At 35.0% G+C, this 26,886-nt stretch overlaps 1 protein-coding gene across 1 annotated transcript in view; it reads right to left on the reverse strand.

The window, feature by feature from the left end:
• Positions 1-2,168: 2,168 nt before the first annotated feature.
• The window catches only part of LOC118276397 (uncharacterized), a 43,016-nt gene continuing 18,298 nt past the window's right edge, over positions 2,169-26,886 (reverse strand). Inside the window, exons 2-5 of the mRNA XM_035594696.2 lie at positions 10,814-10,943; positions 6,972-7,117; positions 5,515-5,656; positions 2,169-3,773 (exon numbers count right to left, since the gene is read on the reverse strand). Coding sequence (XP_035450589.1) covers positions 3,557-3,773; positions 5,515-5,656; positions 6,972-7,117; positions 10,814-10,943 — 635 coding nt within the window. The 3' untranslated portion in view covers positions 2,169-3,556. The remainder of the gene's footprint in view (positions 3,774-5,514; positions 5,657-6,971; positions 7,118-10,813; positions 10,944-26,886) is intronic.

The raw sequence follows: 26,886 nt of genomic DNA on the forward strand, positions 1-26,886 counted from the left end.
CCAGCACTAGCAGGTTGAACAGTTTCATGTTGGTGTGTGTTGCTCCACTTCACTCGAATGATGGCCTTACATCGTCTTCACCATCTTATATACATCGCAAGGAGCTTGTGACTAACACCGTAGGAGAATCCTACGCGCCATAGTAAACCGCAAGGGGTTTTCCTTTAAGCTTTCGTACCTTCGATAACCGTTATGAATGAACGCGAAACACGTGCTGCTCTAGTTGTATGTTACTCAAGGTCGGTAAAAATGGTGTATTAAAAGGATTCCTGTGGTCAGTATTAACATTTATGATAAATTGCATATTGGTTCCCATTATAATTGGAAACAAATCAGAGATTCTCTTATCACTAATGGTACGATATTAGACGTCGCACCATGATAACCGGAGTTAACAACTATTAGTGTCATAGACTGATTCAATAAGCCTACCATCTTCTATATACATTGTACGGTATCTATATACCTATATGAGTATCTCAGCTTACTCCATCGAAGTCTGACCCTATTACCCTTTTGGAGATCAAAAATCAATGTCAGTGAAACACATTGTATAAGTACCCGAATATACAATTTTATGACTGCCTCATGTAAGTAATATAAATAAATAGTAATGCCAAATAAGGAAGTGACACAAAAATTAACATTTAATTATGTTTAAGAAAACACGTCCGGCGAACAAAATATTATTGGGTTTTTCTATTTTTAAATCTCTCAGGAAAAAAGTCACGAATTGTGAGGATAATTATTAATAGGCCAGGTTCTATAGTACTCACACCTATTAACAACTTCTAAATGAGAAATTTCATCATATTCGATATTATAGTATCTGGCTCCATGACAGACAACGCACAGTCGAAATACTGGTCGTAGACAGCTGAAATTGGAATGTAGGTTCCTTGGGATATGTAGGAGCACTAAGAAAGGTTTTTGTGAAATATCAACCCCAAGGGGGGAAAATGGGTAAAAACGTTTCATGAAAAATATTCCTTGGGTTTATAAGAAACTTGGCATGAACACGTACGCATGCAAGTAAATATGTTTGACATTATAAGTTTTTTCAAACTACCCTCCAATCGTGATTTAGGGGTGCGATTGGGTGACTGATTTATTAACGCACAGCCGAAACCGCTCGGTATAGGAGTCTGAGATTTTAACTGAGGTTCCTTTAGTAACATAAGTGACACTATTTTTGAAATGTCATTTACGGGATAAACTGAGCGGGCTAATTAACGAGATACCGTGGCCCCGGAACGCAAAGGGCAACTGAAGGAACTCAGTAAAACTGACATCGGGAGAGGTCATTTGATGATTTCCCATGTAAAAAAAAGACTTTGTATGACAACTTTCAGTCGTCTCTTTAACATACACATAATAACATACATAATTATGTACATCATGCATAAATTAATAACAACGCCTTTAACATGTTAATACTACCCATACAAACAGCTAAAAGGAAAAAGTGAAGAGACGAAATTTGTCCGCATCCATTTTCACCTAAATTCTTAACGTTAATGAGATTTACTTTTTATTATCAGGTCAACCTAATAGCCTCACATGTACGTATAACTTCGTAAGAATTTTCTTTCAACTCCTAACCGTTAAGTTGTACCTTCCATCATCAGCTCATTCACATGGGATGATGATTATCAGACGCAAATACTTAAACAGATCTATGAAATTGTCAAAAACGTAATTGCCTGTAAATTTGAGGTTTGCCCTTGATTTCCCTGGAATACCATCATCAGATCCTGACTAGGTAACAACGGGACCAACTTGAAAGTATACTCTACCGGAAGGTGGAAGAAAAAGCCGTGTCGAGATCATTAAAAAATAGTAATTATTTTCAGGCCTATATTAGATAGAATATTAAATAAGTATTATATTATAAGTATCTTAGAAAGGTTGTTTGTGTATTTTATAACTTTCTACCTATACTAGGACTATAATTAATGGAGAACTCAAAACTCGTCTCATGCCATAATAATAGATCGCAATTATGATAACGGTAGAAAAGAGGAGGCGAGAAGAAGTCAAAATAAGTCATTTGTATTAGACCAAGAAGGAATTTTTGAAGGGAAAACAAAAAAAAACACAACTTGATATTTAATGACTGATATTTAATAGGCAGAAGTAACAAATAACGAAAATTAAAAACAGTTCTATATTTAAATTCCATTTATTTATTTTTTTTAATTTTACTTGACACACGCAGCAAAATAACTTAGTACGAACTGTACATCTATTTTATTTTTTATAATTTACGTAATGTAACAAAACAGACAACTATAATTATATGTGTACAAAATTCATACTTATTTTACTTAAAAGTACTCAATAATTAAATTATCTAATTATTTACATCAATAAAATAAAATTATTAACAACAATTTTACACATTTCTAAACGAATAGCACGACTATAGTAATTAAAAAAAATATCTACACACTTTGGCAACATACAATTTATTTCAATTATTCAAACTTGAATTTAGAACACAGGATTAGCTGATATTACAGTCTCGAGTATTTTTATAAAATTTCTATTACAATCCTATGCTGTGACACATACAGGCTGATTTTACATTATTATAAAAAAAAAAAACATACGTAAGTAGGTACATTAGCTTGCAAAAAATACTTTATGTTGCCGAGTATAGGGTCGACTTTACATAAAAGGGTAACAATGATCCTTCACAAATTATTCTTCCACAAGTAACTTTTACGTAAAGTTACGCTAAATTTGCTATCTGATACAAGTTAAGGGTTTATATAATGAGAGGGTGAATAGGTATATACAATTTTGATGTTTATACAAGTAAGCTATCAAAGGATTACACAACTTCTTTCTTGCACAATGTTAACAAAGTCCTTGATCTTGGCCTAGAGACATTTCAAATATTTGTGAAGAAAATTAATCAATTACATCGTTACGACAAGACGTTTTTCACGAGTTTTGAATTCAACAAGCCAGATTTATTTTTCCATTGAATGAACAAATACTTATAGGTTTCGTTCGTTCGTCTACTATAGTACCCTTAGTACGACGACTTAGTAGTACGACTTAGTATGCTTTACGTTTAAAGTAATCGAAACGAGAGCACATTCGGCGTTCTGATTGGTTGGATTATTCGAGCCGGACAATCAAAGCGCTGAATGCACTTTCGTTTCCATCACTTTAACCGTAAAGCAATCTCATACTAAGGGTTCAAGGAGACTACCTAAACTTACCTATATTAGTGAACCGAACCATTTTATTAAAGGTTTTTCAAAATGGTTTTTAATCTGGATGGGATGAACTGTCTATTTTATTTAGATACCTAGGTGATGTTTCTTTTATTATTTACATCCTCTGAGCTACTTTTCTAGTTTTCATTGCATAACTAATTTAAACTATGTACATTTTAATAGAGAGCGATGCAGATTTTAGAAAATGTTGCCTAAATAAATGGTCAAAAACAAAATCGTTTTCAAAATTATTCTTGTTTTTTGTATTCATCAATTTAAATGGTTTATTTTAGTACAAAATCTTATGAACTAATTCAATACTGACTTTACAAACGTGGGGGATAAAATAGTAACCCATAGATGGCTGTGAGAAGGGGGGCTGTGTAGGGAAGTGGTGGTGCCGCGCAGTATGCCCGGGGCTGCTGGTTGCAGGCTGCTATGTCGTGTGCCAGGACCCAGGCCATGCGCCGGAGCAGCGTGCTCGCCTGTATTGAACACGACCGTCCCGCGTGCGTGACGCACTGGATGAAGTCATCGCGGGAACTAGAAACATACACAAATCAAGTAAATAAATATTAATACGTGTGTCTGTTTTGTTTAAATGCTATTTGTCTGGGTTTTAAGATTTTTAAAAACATATTATTTTGAAAACTTTTATTGAAAAAATAGGTAACTACTTTATTTTCTTAAAATCAAGGAGTACGTTCCTTCTAAAGTCTTTTATTTCCCGAAGGAGTCCACTGGTCGGAATACCAGCATATTATCTACCTATATAAGGCCATATTACCATTTAATTCCGGATATGTGAACTACTTAGCGGGTTTACCGGGGCTGCGGCTCGAAAAGCAGGTGTAGGAACGGGGCGGATTTTAGTCAGTAAGAGTCTGACTCTTTAGTCTAGACTAAAATCCGCCCGGGCTAAAATCATCTAATTACCTTTGTAATTAGATGATTTTCCCCCCTCAAAAAAAGTATCATTCAATTAACGTCAGTTCATTTCATTTGTTATATAAATAATATGAGTCTTGCCCGAAAATAAATGTTTTTCTAAAAATACGTATGCCTAAAACCTCATAAACATAACATGTGTAATCTGATATTGTTTCTTCTACGGTTATTTGTTCCAGTTCTATTAATTGGGTAGCGAGGGGCAAATGGCAAATGGTCAATGTTAATTGGTATAGCAACCCCATTTGGCTTGGGGTTAATATTGCCATAGCGATGCGATAGGATTTTGGAAAACCATGAATGGGTTCTGAGTTATACAAATTATATGGTTTACTATAGCTAAAGACTACTCAAAAATCCGTTAGCAGTCTTATTAAATAATATTATACTTTTACCAAAATGTAATTAGGATTCTTGATCCTATGACATTTCCAAGTAAAATTATGAATTTAATACCTAAGCTCGGAGCCAGCTGGCACCGTTAATTCAAAAATCCAATAACAACTTGTATCATAAACAATTAGAAGTGAGTATTACAAGTCGATATTAATACTAAACTTCTATTCCTAACTACTAATATACCCACACAATAAAATCACAACTTAAATTCATTCTTAGTTCACACTTAATGAATCAGTTCGCAATAAAATCATAATACGCACAACAAATTACTTTATTGATAAAAATAATATTGAACATGAACGCACGTACCTACATGAAACGGAGGTCAAATGAAACTGAACTTGACAGCTTGGAAACATTACGGATAAAAGGTACATAATATTTCGCACGAAGGAAAGGGATGTAATAAGCGACCTACTTATTTATAAGTGAATACATACATACATACGAGTATAGAGGTGTAAGTACATGTTCCTATCAAAATGAGGCATTTATGTGTTACGTTTATTTGACAGTGATTGTTTGTGACGAACTGAAATGTATTATCTAGGAGACTAGCTGTTACTTACGGCTTCGCTCGTAAGAAATAGTTACTTCGTATTCGATTGTGCTTCATAAATAATAATAATCTCTCGATCGTGGTGGCCAGTCTGTCTAAATTGACTAGCATACTACGCAGGTGATATTATAGTGCACAAGTACGTGCGCAAACACAGGGGCACTCTGTTACCTCACTCTCATAACACGTGGGATGGCAGACCGACACGACCGGAGGTCAGGTGATTCATTTGCTTCATAAATAAGAACTATTTAGGCGAGTGCTATAGTTATATAGCACAGCTTTACAAACAGCTTGGAGGTTACTTAAGGCTGTTTATAAGGTTGTTTTAGTTTTTACGTTATTCCTGCTATAAAAATATTAAAAAGTAATTACCAACACAACTCAGCGTTCCTGTTGAAATACGTGAGCTGTTGCGCTCGCTCCGTATTTTCTCGGACTGCGATCTGCAATTCATCGACACAACGGCTCCAGTCGGGAGACACCCTGCCCCAACACGTCGGCTCCTTCAAGAATTCTGCGCAAAAGTTATTACTTCAATCACACTTACAAACACATTTTTTTCAATAGAAACTCATTCACGCACCAAGTAAAGGATCAAATTTTGATTGAGAGAAACATCTAATATGTATTCACAAAAAATAACTTATTGAAAATGGATTCGACTTTTAACTGACGAATTCTGAAAACGAATGATCAATCAGCTTTCAGTTCAATCGTAGCTGCAAAGTTTTATTTATTTTGAACAAGCTACTTTTTGACGTCATCGAAACTCGATGATGGATCGCGTAGAATGTGTAAACTTTAGTTGAAACAATCGTTATACAGTATGGAGATCACTCATATGATTTAAATAAAACTAAAAGTAGTACTCGTCCACAGAAGCATAATACAACTAAATATTTCAACTAAATCCGAAAACTTATCAAGTAATAATGAAATTAATCAAGTATTAAATTCTGTAGGATCAGCTTTATGTTTTTGACCACCGTAGAGCTGTTATGTTGTAAGATGTCTAGGAACATTACGGACATGTGGCGCGGCTGTTATAATGCCGTATTTGTAAAGAGTGTTTAAATTGTTTAGTTTACCTACTGGGCCTTTTTTGCAATTTTTTCTTATATTGTCAGCCAAGATGATAACAAATATGTGGTTTATATTAAGTTATAAGACCTTTCCCCACACGATATGTAGGTATTAATATAACACTTACAAATAAAAGAGGTTGCAATGTGTCCCTGTTTGGTTTCCAATTATTGTAACTGCAGCCGGAGGCGCCTTTTAATTAAATATAAGTGTTTCCAATCATGTCGGTAATCCCTTTTGATTGTGGATTTGCACTTTATCTTTTTATTGGAACTTAAATCCTCATTGATAGCTTGTTTAATAACATTGTTTGTTTAGTAATTTTCATTTACAGAGCGGTCTTTATTTTTAGCTCATTTGTCGTTTTATCGTTGCCCTCACTATATTTTTACTTGTATAACAAAGAAAAACACCGGGTTCCAGAATTATTACCTGGAAAGTGCTTTTATGTACTTCAGTTAAGTGTTTTTGTACTGTAGCCTAAGCTTGGTAAGATATAAGGGACATGTTTTCATAGAGGTTACTACAATTTGTCATTTTTTCTACATGAACAGGGTTTGTCATAATTTTCATGCTTCATAAGTAGGTTGGTGATTACATTATAATCAGTGAGCACTGCTGCTTTGTCAAATACGTATCTCTATAGATAGTCGGGGTCTTACGACTCCCGGGGGAAGTGTATGGTTGTCCTTTCTGTAATGGTTTAATATCTATGTATATTGATGTAGAATTGACTAGATACTAACCTCTCCGTAAAGCCGTATCGTTTGTGCACAAAAACCGCATGAGTGCACGAGCTCCACCAATTTGTTGCTGTAGTAACTTCTGCCCATCGGTCGGCAGGCAACGTTTGATCCATGCGTCCATGCACATCATGCCTGTTTGGTATGCCCTAGAAGAGAAACAAACGTCTTAATAAATATTTCTTTTATCCATAACAAAAGTGTACGAATATTCTTATTCTCCTCCTATCAACCTAATATACAAAGATTACGAAGTTTAATTTACTACTATAAGTTATAGAACCTAAAAATATCGTCCTTATCATCTTCACATAACGTTTTTATAAGACTTTTATTTATATTTATGAGAAAACAATAACTGAGATCAACATAAAACACACAAGAAACAACAAAAGCGAAATTACAAAACGAAACTTGGTTGTTTGTTGTCATCAGGGTTATACTTGTACTTATGTGTGTACTTACAAATAATTGGGTAACTTCTTAGTCAGGATTCGTAAAAGTACCTTGTATTTGGTGAGTTTAATGTTTCGGTAACTTTTAGCTAAGTGATACATGGTCTGTAATACAGATAGACGCTTGGGAACTCGTGTTAAGAGAATGATAAACGATTGTCAAATAAAAGTTGAATTTAACGAGCATTTGACATTTTATATGACAGCCACGTATAACAATAGACTTATATTGCATGTTTCTGAAGGTTTTGTGAGTTTATTTTACACGTTATGTAACAAAACCCAAAGTAGGCTTGTTTCCCCTTTTGAAATGAAGAACGTTTACAAAAGCCTAATGTTTTAATCAGCTTATTTGCTCCATAAATCGCGCAAATGATAATAAACGTATTTTATCTCCGACAAGAAGGGAAAACGTAATGTTAATAATTTTACATACAAAGTTGTAACGTAAATGTATTGCCTTAAAGTTACAATTACAAGTGATAAGGACCGGAATGTTTATTGTCAATTAGAGGCGTAAATAGTTTCGCATAACCCCGAAGGTAGCATTTACGAAACATTAGACGGGGCTAAAAGGCTTAATTGTTGGTCCCCAAGAAAATTGCAAACACGACCAACTATGTGCGTAACTTTTGAACAAACCTATGTAACTCGTAAAGAGATTGATGACGAGGATGTGGTATGTAGACTGTTAGATGTACTAAATATAAGTATATTAATACAAATTGATTTAGATACTAGGTATGACATTTTTATTTAAACTTTTCAAACGAACATAGAGATGTTATTATTTAGGAAATGTTTTTATTATGATGTTAGTATTTAGATACAATAAAATAGGTACTTTGATCACAAACAGTAAATTATACAAAAGCCTCATAGAAATATAAAAGGAAGGAAATGAAAAAAAAATAGTTTATATTTAAACGAAATTGCTACGTCAAACCATCAACCATTATTAAATAAAAAGAAGTTAGCTTTTAGATACATGTAAATGTACAGATTTCCTAAGCATCTCTATTTTCTAGTATAACGAGAATATACAACAGAATATTTCGTCTTCAATGAAAATAATACTATTTTGAAGTACAGCATTTATTTTCTTTCTTTAAGAGTGTTACATATTTGGGAATGACACAAAAAGTATAACATATTACATTAAAGCCACGGCCTAATTCTGACACAGGCGTCATGAGTAACAAATGTTAGGTACCAGTAGGAGAAACGCGATTTTTTGTAGAAGATTAGATGTAGGTACATCTTGTCCAAACAATGTTGATACACAACCTTTTTCTTCTTGGTGAATAACTCTATCTGTATTCATTAATTTCATGAAATATTACAATTTACCATGAATATATTTTGCTCTCCGCCTATATTGTGTCAAATTAAAATAACAAACAAAGGTCGTCGTGTGAAATGGAGTATTTCGAACTGTTCAGTTCAGTGAAAATAACCAGTGTTTAAGGTAGTTATTAATATTTACATGGACCAAACAAGCTACAAGAGTGTTTAAAACGACTGGAACTCATTTAGTATTCGATTAATTTTTGATTATTTATTAATTGCCTGAACACTGGGGAAAGCCTATGTATAGCCGTGGACGTCTTATGGCTGACATGATGATGATAATGGTCATTACCTCTTACCGCCGTACTCAGAGTCATGGAATGGCTACTTAACTCAGTACTCAGAAATTGTTGTAATAATAGTTTGAGTAATCATTAAATGACTCGTATTCATATTCATAATTCTTTATTGCAAATCCACAATGTAAAGATAAGATGGTAATATAAATAACATGGTAGCAATCGTGGACCCTGATGGGCACAGCAAATAGTAAATTAGAAGATTAGACTCTGAGTGCGGCAGTTAGTAAGTAATTTATTTAAATGGAAATCGTACATAATACTCTTATATTGAAATATTTCATAACGCTACAGACCTTAAGAATCTCACATTTCATTTCGTATAACGTAAGTAAGGGTCTTGGGATACATTTTATTAATTTTGATATGGGTTAAGCAGGATGCGTAAGTAATACTAGATTACGTTGGACGTTGGACGTTCTCAACGTGAAATACGTATATTTTTACAAAGGTAGACATTGCACGTGTAAGAAATATCACAGTTAATAAAATTCTAGTACATTTACTTTAGTTACATGTGAACAACATATACCTACCTAAAATAAAAGGTAGGCAACGTACGGTTGGCAACTAGCATTGAGCTAGCGTTGTGATTAATGCTCAAACCTTCTCTATGTGATAAGAGGCTTTGGTCAGCAGTGGCCACTAATAGGCTGTTGATGTGAACGTACGGTTGCACGCAACCTACTTAATTTAATAATGCTCTACTAGTTCCCACTCACTAAGGGACTCTTCATCATGAGCAGCGTGCGTCCGCAGATACGGCGACGTCTTAAAGCTTTGCTGACTATATTTTCGTAAGTAAACGATTAGTATGTCTCACAATATTTATTAAATAAAAATACTTAATGTAATGCAATAAGTCAATAATATCTTATTAAGGTGACGGTTACCAAACGCATAGAAGGTCGATTATCACTATTTTTGTGTGTTCACAAATCTTTGTTTCGGGTTTAAGTTTATCGAGTATTAACTTTATATCTGTACATCTCTGCCTATTCCTTGGGGACAGAATAGGGCATGATTTAATGTTGTGAAACATCATTGAGTGATAATTTAGTTCTTGTAGAAAATACTTCTCAATACAACAAGGGTTGTGTTAGTAAGGAGTTCAGGCCAATAGGTGATTTGATTAGACCTCTCAGATTCAGTTATAGCAGGTATATTCAATTTCGTGACTTGTTACTTGTTAGACACGTGTATCAACATAATTGTGGGTCGAGTGGGCGAGTCCAGTGTTGATACAAGGCACCATTCTAGACTTTGAGATTTTTAGGTCAGCTTTTTGCTATAATGTGCTTACATACCTACCAACAAATGAAGACTACTAGGTGAATGAAGAGAAATGTAGGCTTAATTATATCATTACATGTATATTACATTTTTTGTGACTAACTAGGGTAACTAAAAGTACTGCCATGTAATTAGCAATGCAAACAACAAAAGCATAATGATTAAATACGTATGATAATGGCTGTCTCTTTTCTGAATTAATCTTTATGATTCACGTAAGTAGATAATGTACAGACTAACTTAATGTTATGTAATAAAACTATCTGAACTATCTATCCTATCGGTACTTAGGTCATTAACTTAGTAGTCTTTCTGCCCAAAAGCTAGACACCTTTTATATGTTCCCCCCAGTAATAGAAGAAGTCATGAACTCATTTAACAGAACAAGTAATCTACATAAAAAAACTTACATCATTTTAGGGTTTTACGACGTCTAAATTGTACGTACTGGCAGTGTGCGTCCAACTCATTTTTGTTCCTGGGCAGGCCGACAGGAGTTCGCGGGATCAGGTCTACACACACGTTCAAGTCTGCTGCGTCGCAATTCTCCGTTTCTTCCAGCTGTGCCCCACCTCCACCTGTAGGTTAGAAAATAAAACAAAAACTAATTAAATCACTATTTTTTTTATTGTATCCTAAAGGTAAGCGTCCACAGGCCCGCATCGTACATATCGCACGCATCGTACGCATTCCGTATGACGTCATCAGTACGCATCGCACGTAGGCATTGCTGATGATGTGGTGTGGATCAGTGGACGCAGTTGTATATGTTTCTATACAAGACAAACTAAAATCCGTTGCGTACGGTGCGTGCGATGTATACGCGTATCTTAAGATAGATGGATAAAATGACAAAGAGCCCTTTGTTACAGTTACCTACTGTGTTCGGATTTCTGAAATTATGTCCAAAACCGAAACCGATGCCCTACAAAGTTGATGGTTCAGCATTAATCTCTAATTGATACAATCCAGTCCAGGATACGAATCGTGCGGTCAAAGTAATTGGGTTAGTTCGCAGAATAATTTGAAACTAAAGTTGTGGTTGGGTACAGTCGGCCAAATTATTTGGTAGGTAAGAGAGTAAAGATTATTTCACTATAGACTGAGGCCATTGAATGGCTACTGAGTCAATCAATGGTTACAAAAGAATCTCTTCAATAAACATTAAGTGTAGTATAATTATCACATCATATTATCTAACTGCATACCAAATAATTTGGCGTATACATACAATATGATGATTTAAACGCATTGTCACATACAAACTACGGCACGTAACGGCGGGAATCGAAACCGAGAGAACTTGTCCGGCAGTCACAATTGCGACCACTATACCAACGAGGCATTCTATATGATGATTATAATATTATAGTGGTAATGTAATCTACATTAATAAATCGTAACTGGACTGATCTAATCATTTACTTTACACTTTAAAAACCCTACAAAGATAGAGTTAGAGGAATGTGGTCTTGTCAGAGTTGAGCACAACAATTTTCTTCACTCAATACGCGCCATCTTTTTGTCCGCAATTGCTCTATTGTTATCCATTCTATCGGTTAGCATTGTTATGTTGACGTCATTGACAGACCTTCATTATATTTGTACGACATAAACATACATATACCTGACCTCGTATATTATTTGGTAAAGATAGAAACGAAGAGATACAATAGCGATTCCTGTAAAAGATTTGGTAAAAATGTTGCACCGTTGGTCAGGCTATCGCAATTTTAATGAAATAAACGATGTCATGTAATATTCCTATTTTGAAAGATCTTGAAGAAGGTTATAAATAGGCAATTATTATAAAACTACGATAATGGACGTTTATTCTATGCATAATAATAGCCAAAATAGGTAAATATTTTAGATTACCTGACGCAAGAATAGCCTTAGATTTAAATTTAGATTTCAGCCATGATCGTGCTTCTGCAGGGCCATACCCGCCTTCCACTCCTCAAAAATTGTATACAGTTTAAAATAAGTAAGTATCGACATAAAAATAATTATATGAAAACATTATTTTACCGGTAATAATAAGTTATATCGTTAGTTTTATCGGAAATTAATATGCAATGATCAAAATAATTTATGCATGATGTTTTCTATGTGACAAATTGTCATTTTTTTTAAAATAAAGTTCGAAGTATGAATTAACTCGAAGGTTATAATTATGTCACCACATAAAGAGTGTAGGGTTACCATTCTTAGTCATACAAGATATGAATCCGTGACAACAATAGACCTGACCCGGGTTCCGTTGATATGAAACAAAAGAAATCCGTGTCATGAGCTTGGATGGGTTCATTAGGGAAAAACGTAAGAGCTCGGAGTAATTCGTACCCAACGGTAGATTGCAAGGTGACTAACCCCAATCCTATAACTATAATTATAATCCTAACAATCCTTTATTGTGTTATCATTATCATATTATATCAATAACTGGACGTCCATTGCTGAACTTAGACCTCAATAATTTCTATATAGGCCATATAGGCTGGTTGGAAGCGAGTTGCGTCCATCAGGTTGCCTAGCGACCTAAATTAGGTTGCCTGTCTATCTCGTGGGTAGACGTTCTAACATCCTAGTAGGTGGATCTTATTATGTACAGAACTACTAACATGTATAAAGTATGGGACTAAAAACATAGTTTAGCTTCCGATGCTTAATCCTAAATGTTTGTGATCCGACTTACATCTGCTTCTGACATCTGACATGTAGCGATCTATTAGTTACATTTTCGGTCTATTGAATATTCAATTGAATAAATAGTGGACTCCTAAGTAATTGTGGCGTAAAATTTTCGTGATTCTACCTTAGTGCTTAAGTATGTAGTTTGTGATTATACCAGTTTATTTTAATTTAGTTATACCAGTGTATTGTATAGCAGTTACCTACATAAATAATTGAACTCTTAAGATGAGTACTTTCAAAATCTAGACTAATAAATAAAGTTAAAGTGTGTGTTTGTAATATTGAAGTATAACGATACATGCACCTAAATATTATTATTTTAAAATTTTTGTTTGTCTGTCTGTCTGTATCCATGTTTCTCCCGGCTTATTTCAGAAATTGCTGTACTGATTTTGACGGGACTTCTATTGGTAGGCAGCTTATGTGCCAAAGAGTAACGTAGGCCACTTGAATTTGGGAAAAAATAAAAATAAAAACAAAAACCCAAATTAAACTTTATTCATCTTACTAGATTCAAACTATACTTATATACGAGTATATGTCACTGAACTAGTGAAACTACTACAATTATTTCAATGTTTTTGCTGCCGACAAGTCTGTGTAATAACTAAACACATTCAAAGCCCTAACTCTGACAAATGTCGGTACATTACACGAGTGTGGCCAAGGGGAAATGTTTGGTGCCATGACTGAGGCTGAGCCGCTTATTATATCAGTTTTTATCAGCCGTTGTACGTACGGTTTAAATTCGAATAAAAAACCGGCAAATGCGGATTTAACGTCTTTTTCATGTATAATTTAGCATGGACGTCGAATATCTCGTATCATATGTGTGTTTAAGCAAAATGTTTTATTATCTTTTATGAGTTTAAGCTGTTACAATGAAAACCAATGTTGCATTGGTAATCACAATTTTGCAATATCAGAATCTATGAATATGAATGGTGTTAAGTAGATTTTTAATAAATTGTACTACGTTACGGATTTTAGTGTTTTTAAACATTGTGGTCTACTATGAAATGATGAAAATAATAAATATTTCTTACATATTTTTTAGTTTACATACCATAACCAATAACATATTGATTTTAAAATAGTAAATGTTATTTTGCCAAATATTATTTTTTCTGATAGCAATAAAATTCTTATACCAAGTCTCTCCCTTCGTACCGTCATCAATAAATGAGAACTAATCACAGATTACAGATTTTTTTTGTAACGTCACGCCTTTTATCCCCGAAGGGGTAGACAGAGATGCACATTATGGCATACACATAATGCCAATGTTCACCCCTATTTCACAATTTTATGTTGTAAGTCCCATGCTCCCAATAGGTGGTGAGCCTATTGCCATATAGCGAGCCTATTGCCATATAGATTACAGAATGTTACAAATAAATATCCCTGTATAGAGTTTTACAAAACGCTTTTATTAAAAAATAGCTACTGCCCACGACTTCATTCCAGCAATCTCGTTTTAGCCCGTTCCCGTAGAATTTTTCATGAAACCCTTGTATAAAAAAGTATCCTAGATGTCCGTCTCCTGGTTCTAAGCCACTTCAACAATTTTCAGCCAAATATATTAAGTACATTCTTGAGTACTAAATAGTGTAGTTAACACGACTTTCTTTAATACAGATTTTTACCCGACTGCCAAGGAAGGGTTATGTTTTTCGCGCGTATCTTGTATGTATGAGCCTAATATTCTTTATTACCTCATTTCTTCGAAACGGCTTGATGGATTTCGACAATCAGGGTATCGTTAGATTCGTCTTAATTACCCAAGTGTTCTTAGATATGTGACGTAAAACAAAAACCAACATGGCGGCCGTGAGGCGCCCTAGAAAGGAGTAAAAAAAAAAAAAATTTTTTTATTTGCTACAATATGGGTATCAAATTAAAGAGCTCATCATGAGGATTCCAAAATGGTATATCACTGACATATAGAAAAAAATACTATGTGCAATTATGTTCTTTATTATCCAAACTAAATACTCGTATAGGTACTACGCGACGCGATTGACTAGCGGTGTCTGAACTTAAAAGTGAAAAGTGATAATAAAAGTACGTCTTAACTAAATTATTTACAATGAATTTATTTATAAATAAAGGACTAGCGACCCGCCCTCGCTTTGCTGAACATTAAATAAGGAATCTATCTACATAGTCGTTTACCTATAGCCCATGCGACGCGTCAACTGTAAAGACCGTTTTTTGTCTAAAACTAGTAGAAATTTTGAAACAGTGTAAAGAGCAAATTTTATCTTCATTTAATGTAGAAAATTAATAGAGTATTTAAAAGGATAAGGATTAATACTATTACGGACAAAAACCCCTCACAATAAAAGATCCAAAAAAAATATATTAAATAGTCCACACGACGAAAATTCTTTTAAAGAATTAGACCGTTTACGAAATTTGTAAATAGTAAATTTACTGCCCTTAATCCTTCTTCTTTTTCTAATTCCTTTACTCTCTTTGTGTTACGCAATCAATCTAAAATAACTGGATCGACGTGTGTTATTTTTTTATTATCTTGGTATTGGAAGTAGTTCTCTCGTGTCGCGGGTGAAATCTTGAGAAACACATAGCCGTATTATAACTAACTAAAAAGTGTTAAATAAAAATAAATAAATTTAAAAAATTAAAAAACCCGACTGCATAAAAAACACTTTAAATAAAAACTGAAAAGTAAAAAACAAGCTTAGTCTAAAAATGTAGATAGCAATGCTATTACCACCAAATTAAATAATTTCATAATCAATACACAAAAAATAATAATCTTATCTTAATTGAGTGTAACAGTCGGGACCCATTAAATAAACTAGACTAAAATCATTCAATATGGGTCCCGAATGTTGCACTCAATTATGTTTCGCATAAGATTATTATTTTTTGTGTATTGATTATGAAATTATTTAATTTGGTGGTAATAGCATTGCTATCTACACTTTTAGACTAAGCTTGTTTTTTACTTTTCAGTTTTTATTTAAAGTGTTTTTTATGCAGTCGGGTTTTTTAATTTTTTAAATTTATTTATTTTTATTTATTGTAGTTAATTTTATATATTTTCAATGTCTTTAATAACTTTTAGAATATATTTTTTCAACCTTTTCAATGAAAATGAATATCTTTTGAGTATTGTATTCGCTTTCTTTATTTGACAAAAGTCTTCTGCTCCAAGCAGATAAACGGCTGAGCAAGCTTAAAAGGAACAAGTACTACCATACATATTTATTGGTTAACAAAGCCGGAACCCTTGGTACGTGACACACGAAAAAGAAAGAGAGAAAAATCAATTACTTATACATATGTACAAAGGGTGTATATCTAAACCAAGTGGATATATAAGAACATATAAATGACAATGCCAGATCCTGCCCCACTCAATTTCATAAATGTACAAGAAAAGTAAATTAATCAAAATTTATGCAATGAAAATAGGACCCTTGGTTACTTAATAATTATTCTGATAAAGTTGCGGATAAAAAGTAGGAAATAAAAAGAATTTAAAAAACCCAAGGCCTATTTTCTGTTCCTATGGCGACCATCTAAGTTGGAACGGACGGGGGCTGCACTTAAGCGGCTCCTGCCCAACCTCGGGGGGCCAAATGCCTCCTGCCGGAGGTTGTACGCGGGGATCGTGCGGTCCATGGCCCTCTACGGCGCCCCTGTGTGGGCGCCGAACCTGATGCGGCGGCCAGCTCGGGCGCTGCTCACGTCCCAGAGGGTCATGGCCATCCGGGTGATCCGCGGATATCGCACGATCTCCGGAGAGGCGGCGAACCTCCTTGCCGGATTACCGCCGTGGGATTTGGAGGCGAAAGTGCTTGCGCGCGTCTTCTGTTTGCGCGCCGACGCGCGTCGCCGGGGCGAAACTCCACTGCCGCGCCAGATTAGTGCGTGGCGGGACGAGCTCCGGCGCGATCTCATGGCGGAATGGCAACAGCGACTGTCGCAACCGAGGGCTGGGCTCGCTGTCATTGCAGCGGTAAGTCCCCTCTTTGAGGAGTGGCTAGAGAGGCGCCACGGCGTCCTCACCTACCGCCTGACGCAGGTGCTTACCGGACATGGAAGCTTCGGTAGGTTCCTGTTTCTGATTGGGCGGGAGGAAACGCCCGGGTGTCATCACTGCGAAGACCGCCCGGAGGACACGGTTGAACATACGCTTGCGGTCTGCCCTGCGTGGGCTGAGCACCGCCGTATCCTCAGGGATGTGGTCGGCGACGGCGCCCTCTCGCGTCCGGCACTGATACAAGCCATGGTGCGGAGCGAGGGGGACTGGGATGCCGTCTCCTCCTTCTGCGAAGCAGTCATGCTAGCTAAGGAGGAGGCGGGGCGCGTGAGAGAAAGAACCTCTTCACGCCCCAGCCGTCGCGAGAGACACTCCGGGCGTCGGGGATCGCGCGACGATCTCCGGCCACCGTAAGTGCGGGTCTGCGGACGACGAGCAAGGGTAGCTCGCCGCCCGACCAGAACCAGACCCGTGCGTGCGGCGCGTCGCGTTCTGCGCGCGCCTCAAAGAGCCATCACAGATGGGGCCCAGTAGGGCTGATGCCTAATCCGGAGCTGCGGACAACCTAGCGGGTTTACCGGGGCTCCGGCTCGACGGGCAGGAGTAGGAACGGGGTGGTTTTTAGTCAGTAAGAGTCTGACACTCCCTCTCGCCTCGCCCAAGGCGGGAGAAGTCATTGGATGATTTTCCACCCTAAAAAAAAAAAAAAAAAAAAATGGCGACCATCTGCGTTTTTTAGTACGCATGCACGAGGAAGAAAACGATTTATTTAATAAAAAAAAGATTTATTAATGTAACGTGTAATATGAATTTGGTTTTAATACATACTGTTAGTTAATTTTTTTTTATAATATATATCATAATGAATGCATATTCTAATTATTATTTCGTGTTTGAACTTTAGTGATTAAATGTAACGAAACGTCATTGGCGTGCGCCAACTAACTGGCGCAAGTTATTTCCAAAAAGTCATTATTTGACATTCGCTCTGTCTGTTCTGTTTACATTGTTGTTTCGTTATGACTATGAATTAAAAGTAGGATTACTAAAGGTAAGGATATTGGTGATGAAATTCCTTCCTTTCATGGCTAAACACCCTATGATAGCATTGTAATAATATAAAGCACTTAATTTAATTATTTCTACCATTATAACTGCAATGAATCAAAACTGGTACCTAACCTAAATGTAATATTTTGTTCTTAGATTTATATAGAAACCGCAAGCTCTAAAGGCTTTTAAACATGTTTTTAGTTATCCCTAATAGAGCAGCAATAGAATGCTACATTTGGCATGCCTGTACAATATAGTTTTTTAGTGGGGCAAAGCTCTATAGAGATTCTGGTATTGTCATTTGACGTACTCTATTCTGTGCTTTTTTAGGGTGAAAAGTCCAATGACTTCTCCCGCCTTGAGCGAGGCGAGAGGGAGAATCAGACTCTTACTGACTAATAATCACCCCGTTCCCACTCTGCTCTTGATACGAATTTTGTTAAATATCTTTTCACTTTATCAATTTATGAGTGTTAATAGTAAAATCTGCAATAAGCATGAATTTGTTTACACAGATTTTCCAACAGAATTGTCCTTCTGCGACCCATATATTTGAAACTGGTATACGTTTCCTCAGGAATTAGTGCTAACATAAAGTATGTATTTCTTTTGTCACCCTCGTGCCCACACTCGCGAATTACCGTAAATACGAAAAAAAATTCTCTTTCACCCACAATACTTATTATAAGTCCACACATAGCACTCACAATAGTCACAATACATTTATATGTTTTGTTTGTAGCCAAAGAAAACGGTTACCCAGTGTATTTTTACGATTTCTTTGATCTCCTCACTAGTACTCAGTGACATTTATAACAGTAAATAATGTTTTGTGGTCACAAAAACAATGGCCGTTTGCTGTAATTCCATGGTATACGAGTATCAAGATCACATTTTTGGCTAATCGTCTTAGCCCTTGTTCGGCGTATAAGTCTGTGTGTTATATGAAATTGAGTTCTGACTTCGCACTAACTTACGGGTGACCGTTAGAGAATGCCTTAAGACATTAAGTCATGGCTGATTGTGTGAAGAAGAAATAAATAAATAATATCGTACCTGTGTTTCACAGAAAGTGTATGAATAAATGTAGGTATTAAGTAGAACCGTAAGGATCGTTAACTATTCAAATTCCTGGTACCGTGGCGATCCCTATTAATCCTTATTAATGAACATAATAAGTACTTTGTTCGTAATATCACTCAGAGCATAATTAAGGCAGTCACAAGAGTCGATTTTGTGATTTCTAGGTAGGTACCAACGACGACATTGTTTGAGTTTGGGGTTAGAAAGTAAATAAATTTGTGCTATTTGCCCCTCGTCTATGGAGGGCAGCCGATCGAACCTTTTCATTCTTGTTTGTTCCCTTACAATAACCAGCGGCAGAAAAAACAGGGGTCAGACAAATAAACACAGGAGCCTAATTAGAAATAGGCTGGAGACCGCGTCACGACATGTTCTCCGTGAGCACATAAATTGTGGCGCAGGGTAAAGGCCGCAAATTGTGGCCAACTTTAGGAGCAATGAAACATATTATACGGGGTTGGAGCAATTGAGTCCACATGATATAATACAACGCGTATTATATTGCGTAGAGGCGTAAGAAAACGTGTATTTTTATAGGACACCTTTTTGTCAGATATTTTATTAGTTTTACAGGAATAGGGAAGGACGTAAATTATTAGCCTGTTGTTATTCACCGCTGGACATAAACCTCTCCAATAGTAAGCCACTAAGCTCGATGTTTAGTTTTTCGCACACCATCGAACGCGACGCGACATCTAGGGCGTCTAGGTAGTACATGCAGCAGATATTAAACGTGATTAAGATTTTTTCTTCTACAGAAGTACAGTATACATACTGTAACGGTAAAAAACGGTAAAATAAATTAAAACTCTACAAAGTCATCAATTTCAAATTTAATTTCAATTTAAATTAAGTACTCAAATTTAACTATTAATTTTTCCACTCGCTCAACTAAGTTAGGCTTAAAATACAGACGCTACCAGGAATCTAAAATAAGATTATCATAAATTACCAATTAGGTGCGGAATCTATCTGAACTGTATTTGTTTTCATATTAAAATTTATGTTGTTGCCTATGTTAATTCTTAGAAATTGTGTTTGTTAATTTTTTGCTGGGTGTATGTATCTAGTGAATTTTCCTGTATATTTATGTGATGTTGTATGCATATAAATAATCATGTTGTTGCGTTCGAAATTTTTATTTAAATTGTGTCGTAAACAATCATTATTTTGTGAGGTACTTATTCGAAGTAATTCATAGAAGTTTATTATTTTTTAATTAACTTTATAATAAAACAGGTTTAAGTTTCGAGCAACTTCAATTTCTATTCATCGCTTAAGTTTACGCTAAAGTTACGTTTAATAATTTTAAACGCAAAACGTATATATATATACATATCAAGTATATATCAACATATCTTATACTTTGTGTACATAGACACGCACTCATGTAAATGAATGGAGTTCTTAATGACAGAAGTCTCGAAACTCAGTGTATACAAAGTTAATAATGTAAATATTTGTTAATAACAGTAGTACTAGGTAACTTGGAACTTTCCAGACTGGATTATTTACACAAATATACGTTTGAACATTCTTGTCTCGCAACCCTCAAAGATGTGTTGTAAATGTAAACCAGTGGTTTATCCCTTATCTCTATCCTCGATCTACGTCTATAACACGTCGCCTGCAGATAAAGCTGGAAATTGCTACACGCCATCTTTATTTTCCTAAATCTTTTTACGGGAAATCGTAAACAGAAACAATAATACTATACATAAGCCAAGGAATGTACGTACTTGTATTCAATTTCGCTTTTTTACTGTAACGTGAAAATACAAAAGGAATTTAGAAGATTTCCTTTTTTAATCTTAGGTATCTGAGTTTATATTTGTTCTGTAAATCTTATATAAATAAAAGAAAACAAATAAATGACAAAAACAATGATACGAAATATAAACTGGGTACGTTGCCATGAGATTATTATGGTACCGTATTTATTTATTTACTAAAACATACGATATCGCTTAGTTACCCAAATATTTGTAGGCGTGGCAGTTGACATTGAAGTGAAACTGAACCAACAAAATGGGTGTCATAAGCCAAATGTCTCTGCCGACCTGGATAAAATAGATGTTTCGTAAATTATTGCTTGCTTATTTGTACTGTAAATTGGAGCATCGTCGTTCTTTCTAAGTTCCATAAAATAAAAATCCAATGACGACAATAAAATCTGAAGCTAAACGTATAGTCCAACCATTTGTAATATATCAATAAGTTTTACTACAAATACAGTCACAATAAATACGAAGGCTTACGGGAAAAAATCTGTCTAAAAAATATTGAATCTGTAACGACTACGCGGTAGCGTAAAAAGGTTTATGTTTTTCTCCCGCATTTACATATGATCCTTGTTACCTTCGAAACACAAGAAAGCGAATGGCTTTGAGAAGATGGTTACCTATGTAGATATTGGTCTCGGTAGTTGAACCCGAAATTGGGGTTTGTTTTTATAAAACTAAGTGAGAGGAAAAAGGTGAAATATAAATATTCTGTAGTAAATCTTCTGGAGGCTATTTAATGTTGAAAGTAAAATATTGTTGAGTAAGACTTATTGATAATTGCCATTTATATGAACAAGGACGCTGATGAATAAAATATGTGAGAATATACTGCACTGTTTGCCTTGTAGCTGCAAGCATAACGATTCTGGCTTATTTTTTACGTCATCCTTTTTTAATTGCCGAATGGATTGCCAGAGGTGTACATAAAATACTTCTCAAAAATTTCGATCCATACTTAAATATGCATTGAACCGATCCGACCCGGAATTGAGAGAGTTTCGAATATTTTTTTATGGTATAAACCGGTAAACTAGTTGACGGATCACCTGATGTAGCGCAATCTATTTCGCTCCCAACGCCATCTATCGAGGATAAAGACAACTTGGATTATTTATTTATATTCGGGCATTTTCTTCGTACTAAAAGTTTAATTGTATTGATATATTGCTTTTTAGCAATCGCCGCTGCCGATGGACACTCGAAACACCAGTGATGTTACAAATGCGTTGCCGGCTTTTGGGGGTTAGGAATTTAAGTTCTTGGGGAATCGGGGATTGGGTATAATGGGTAATTGGGCCCGCCGGTAACCTCACTCACACAACGAAACACAATGCAAGCGTTGTTTCACGTCAGTTTTCTCTGTGGCCGTGGTATAGCTCCAGTTGAGCCGGGCCATTCGCACCGAAGGATGGTTCTCCCACACTTATATATTATACAGAACGTCTAAAATAATATAATTTATTGACTGACATGCTCATAGTCAGATTGTCTACCGTATGTAAAGTATCCAGATAAATCTATAAATAAAAGACTATCCTGTTCTAATATAATTTAAGTAACGTGAGCAAAAACGGTCAGACGACACAAGAGACGAATTAATTAACAACACTTGTGTTGTGTAGCGTTCAATAGTACGGTACTTTAAAAGTTTTATAATTAATATAGTACAAAGGCTGACGTTGTTTAATTTTAGAAATGTTATTTTCTTAGATTAATGAAGATGTACATATATAAGTACAGTCAGTTTGTGTATACAAACCACAAAAGAAATAAAATTAATTGTCATAATCCGCTTTCTTCAGACTGTGACAAATACGGTTTTTAAAAGGTCACCAGACATACGCGTCGACCGTCCAGTATTTTAAAAATTGGACATTGAATAGCGATATACAAACACATGATTTATTTTCTAAAAATAACTATAATATGGCATTCGCACTTGGCACCAATATGACAGTAAAATAAGGAAATAACTGAAGCTGCATATATACTAACAAAAGTTGTCATAATTTGACTGGCAGACTTACAACACATTCTATTGAAGAACATTCAATAGGAGTTCTTCTTACGTGATTTTAATTTAAATCCTTTATTTATTAGGCCTATTTAGTATCCCAATTTAATGGATAATACACAAAATATCCAGTCAAATCTCTGATATACCACGTAGGTACATAATTTATTGAGTTAGCCTGAAAATAAATGTTTGACGTAAAAAGAAAAATACAACCATACAAATATATTGAACTATTTATAATAAATACTGTACACTGCAACCAGTGCAATGTTTAATAATACTGCTACATCAGCTACGCTTTCGTAGCGGTTGCGTCGTCGCTACAGTCGCGTAGTAGCTACGAGCTACGAGTTTGCAGCTATTAGGGAATAAATGAGTTAACATTTTTGTCTCATTCTTTTGGATTTTATAGAATATTGTGAAATACGTGCTCAGTACTTTATTTATATTATATCTATGTACGTGCACGAAAAATTCTTTCATTTCATATTTTTCTAACACTTTTTTGTCCAAAAGCTTTTATCTTACATTTCGAAAATGGGAATATCCAAACGTGGTAATGTTTTTTATGTTAAAGCTCTACTTTGGCACTTAGACACGTAACCAACTAACTCGACCTTTTTTCTATGGTCAGATATTTAAATATGCGACGACGAATAATTTTCTGTATAATATAAAACTTGTTTATGAACATAGCTTCATAAAAAGGTCATAAATGTTAACAGTGGGTCGTGTCCAGCGGCTCATATACTACGCGGATGATATATTGCTGGCTGTATTTTACGACACTAGTTAGCCTTTATCTGCCTGAAGTGATTATAATGCCTCATAAATTGTTCCTCATAAAAATAGCCTTGGAAAAGTCTTGAATAAAACAAAAAAATGTATATTTTCTATAATGAGTATATCTAAAATTAACTGTAATTTATATGAATAAAATATCCTTCGAGATTACATTACAGATTAAAACGTTCTATATACATTTAGTACGGAAATATACGAAACGTAGAAAGTAATTTTGAAAGCATTTGTTTAAAATATTTTGTATTTCTTAGAAAAGCGAACGAGATGGTAGGTTAAATTATTTTTTACAAATTGCTTGAAGATTATGCGGTACAACTTACACAACTTGTTTTTGTTAGAAACATTTTCCTTTCTGTACCCTTAGTATGAGTTTGCTTTATGAGAAACTTGAAACGGGAGCGCATTCGGCCAGCTAATCTTTCGCTCTCGTTAAACGTAAAGCAAACTTGTACTAGGGATACTGACACTATATTAAAGTCACTGCAGAATAGAATGAACATACATATTTTTTTTACAAACAAACAATGTAGATAAAACCGTATGTTCTATCTGGAAGTTATAGTGGATACATACATTCAGCAGTGGTCATCGTGTGGCTGATTTGTGAAAAAAAATAGTAAGAAGGATTGAAATCTTGATTAATAATAATTATTCAAGACTGAAATAGACAATGATCTATTTTGATCAAAACCCAAAGTCCATAGAATTTGCTTGATAAATAACATCTATTGTTCAATTGTAAAATCGGTTTTAAAATCACCTTTCCGTTGTCAACCCACGAAACCTCGCAAACCTCGTAAACAATCGAACAGTAAAATATTGTATTCTTCCTGTTTTTCAAGATTCATGAAAAAAACAAATTATCATGGAAAATGGATCTGAAAATGTATTGATATAATAGCGAAGGTGAAATACATTTCATTGTTTATACTCAAAAGAGTGGATTTTGAAGAACACATTTCTACAAAGGGTTGTAGAAATATGTAGGAAGTACTTGTAAAATTAATGGCTTTTGCACGATGTACTCTCCATAAAATCTCCGCTGCTGTTTAGTAGACAGATTATGTGCAATCCTATTGGTTAATATTGCTCCGTTTCTCTGCTCCGCTACCTAGCTCTTTTTAGCTTTTTTTTCCAGAAAATAGCATGTGATGATATGTGTTTATAATATTTGTATAATCACCAAAAAAGATACGTATTAATACCACCCAATAATGGTATTTATTCTTATTATTGCTGATATACTTCATTTTATTACGTATCTCGATTCATTTTAGGATTAAGCCAGGCTTTCAGTGTTCTCCCTACTCTTTCATACGGATATTCGTGCACGCTACTCAAAGTACGCTAAGCTCTTTTTTCTTTTACTGGTTGATTAATTACGATGGAGTTGTGGAGTTCATGATTACATTTGGCAGCGTGGTTGTATTGGAAAAGTGATGTGCATTGTGCAGTTATGTTTTGAAAATGGAAATACATTTAGAATGATAGAGGTATAGTTTATTTGCTTTTTATAATTTATTTGCCTCTCTAAGTTTTACTTCTGTGTCGTAAATGCATTCAAAAACATTTATTATTTAGTGTATAAATAATTTTATTTATTTATTTTATTTGCCAACAGCTATTGGTCAATCATACAAAGAACAATTCTAAATGGAAATAAAATCCGCGATACGTTGTTCAATAGCTACTTGCCTAGCCTATTGCGCCTATATTCTTAGTCTAAAATGTAAATATTTGGTTACAAATAAACATACGAAATGTTCTTAGTAGTGTGAGCGTTCCATAGAACATATTTTTTATCAGATTGTGTACAGTGCAAGCACAGCACAGTTTTATATCTGTGTCAATTTGATGTATCAAGAAGTCGGCATTTTACCTGCGCTGGGCCGGTGAATTTAGTACACGAATAGCATTCATTCAGCGTGCACTCATCTATCATACCGTTATACTTTTATCAATAAATATCAATCAAAGTTATCAGTGTATCAATCAGCATCCAATCAAGGTGTAAGGTCCCAAACCGTACATCTTAATGGTCCTTCGAGCATCGACTGCTGCAATATCTCCATAGAAGGTACGTTGTTTAGCTTTCCGTGATTGCGAATCGGTTCAACCGGCCTCCCACAAGCGGGTCTCACTGGTTGGATTGAGAAGGCGCTATTATCGCGGAGAGTTCACAAGAGTATTTTCTGTGGAGTAGCGGTCAGGAACATCATCAAGAAACCTATCAATCACAAGTTCTAAGATGGAGAACTTGTTAGCAAATCAAGATCAAATCATGCAAGCTATGGAGCAGCTATTGAGGAACTTCAAGAAAGATTCTGCAGAACGTAAGACTCCATCCAATATCAGGAAACGACTGCAAACTCTAGATAGTTATTGGTCTGAGTTTCAGTCTAATCATTTAAAATTATGTGAAGGCGACACTCGCAGTGTCAGTTATTTCACCGATAACCTCTATCAAAAAACGAAACTCTTCTACACTGAAGCAAGGGACACTATAGAACGTTACGAGTCGAAAACTCCTAGTGAAGGAGTGAGAAATCCATCAATTCAAGTATCGGCATCTGGTAAGTGCGAGCAAGAAACTTCAAATACTTCATGACTGACTGTAAGTAACAAAACGTAACGGTTGTCGTAAAATCGTTTAAACATTATTACGATTAGGGTTTGCGATAATCGATTGTTTGATGTTATAAACAAGATTGTTGTTACCTACAGATAACTATTGAAAAACAAAATTCTGTTTTTCTCCTACACGAGCCCAAGCAAGACAAAAATAATAAACAAAATCTTTATTTATACATTTTCTTACTTTTACCTTTAAAATAGGATAAAATCTTTTACGCCGTAGTACGCCATTTTGTCCTAAAATATACTAACCTTCTATTAAAAGGACCGATTTTCGGGTAAATGGCAAATAAAAATATAAATGTAATAATGGACACGGGACGCTCCCTATAAATCCTAAAACCATAACATAAAATGAAACGCTTTCTGGGTGACAACCGAAATAAGTGCTTAAATATTACTTTACAAGGTTGTTTTTCCTATTCTTTTGATGT

Source organism: Spodoptera frugiperda, chromosome 31, assembly GCF_023101765.2.
Source record: "Spodoptera frugiperda isolate SF20-4 chromosome 31, AGI-APGP_CSIRO_Sfru_2.0, whole genome shotgun sequence".
Classification (NCBI taxonomy): Eukaryota; Metazoa; Arthropoda; class Insecta; order Lepidoptera; family Noctuidae; genus Spodoptera; species Spodoptera frugiperda.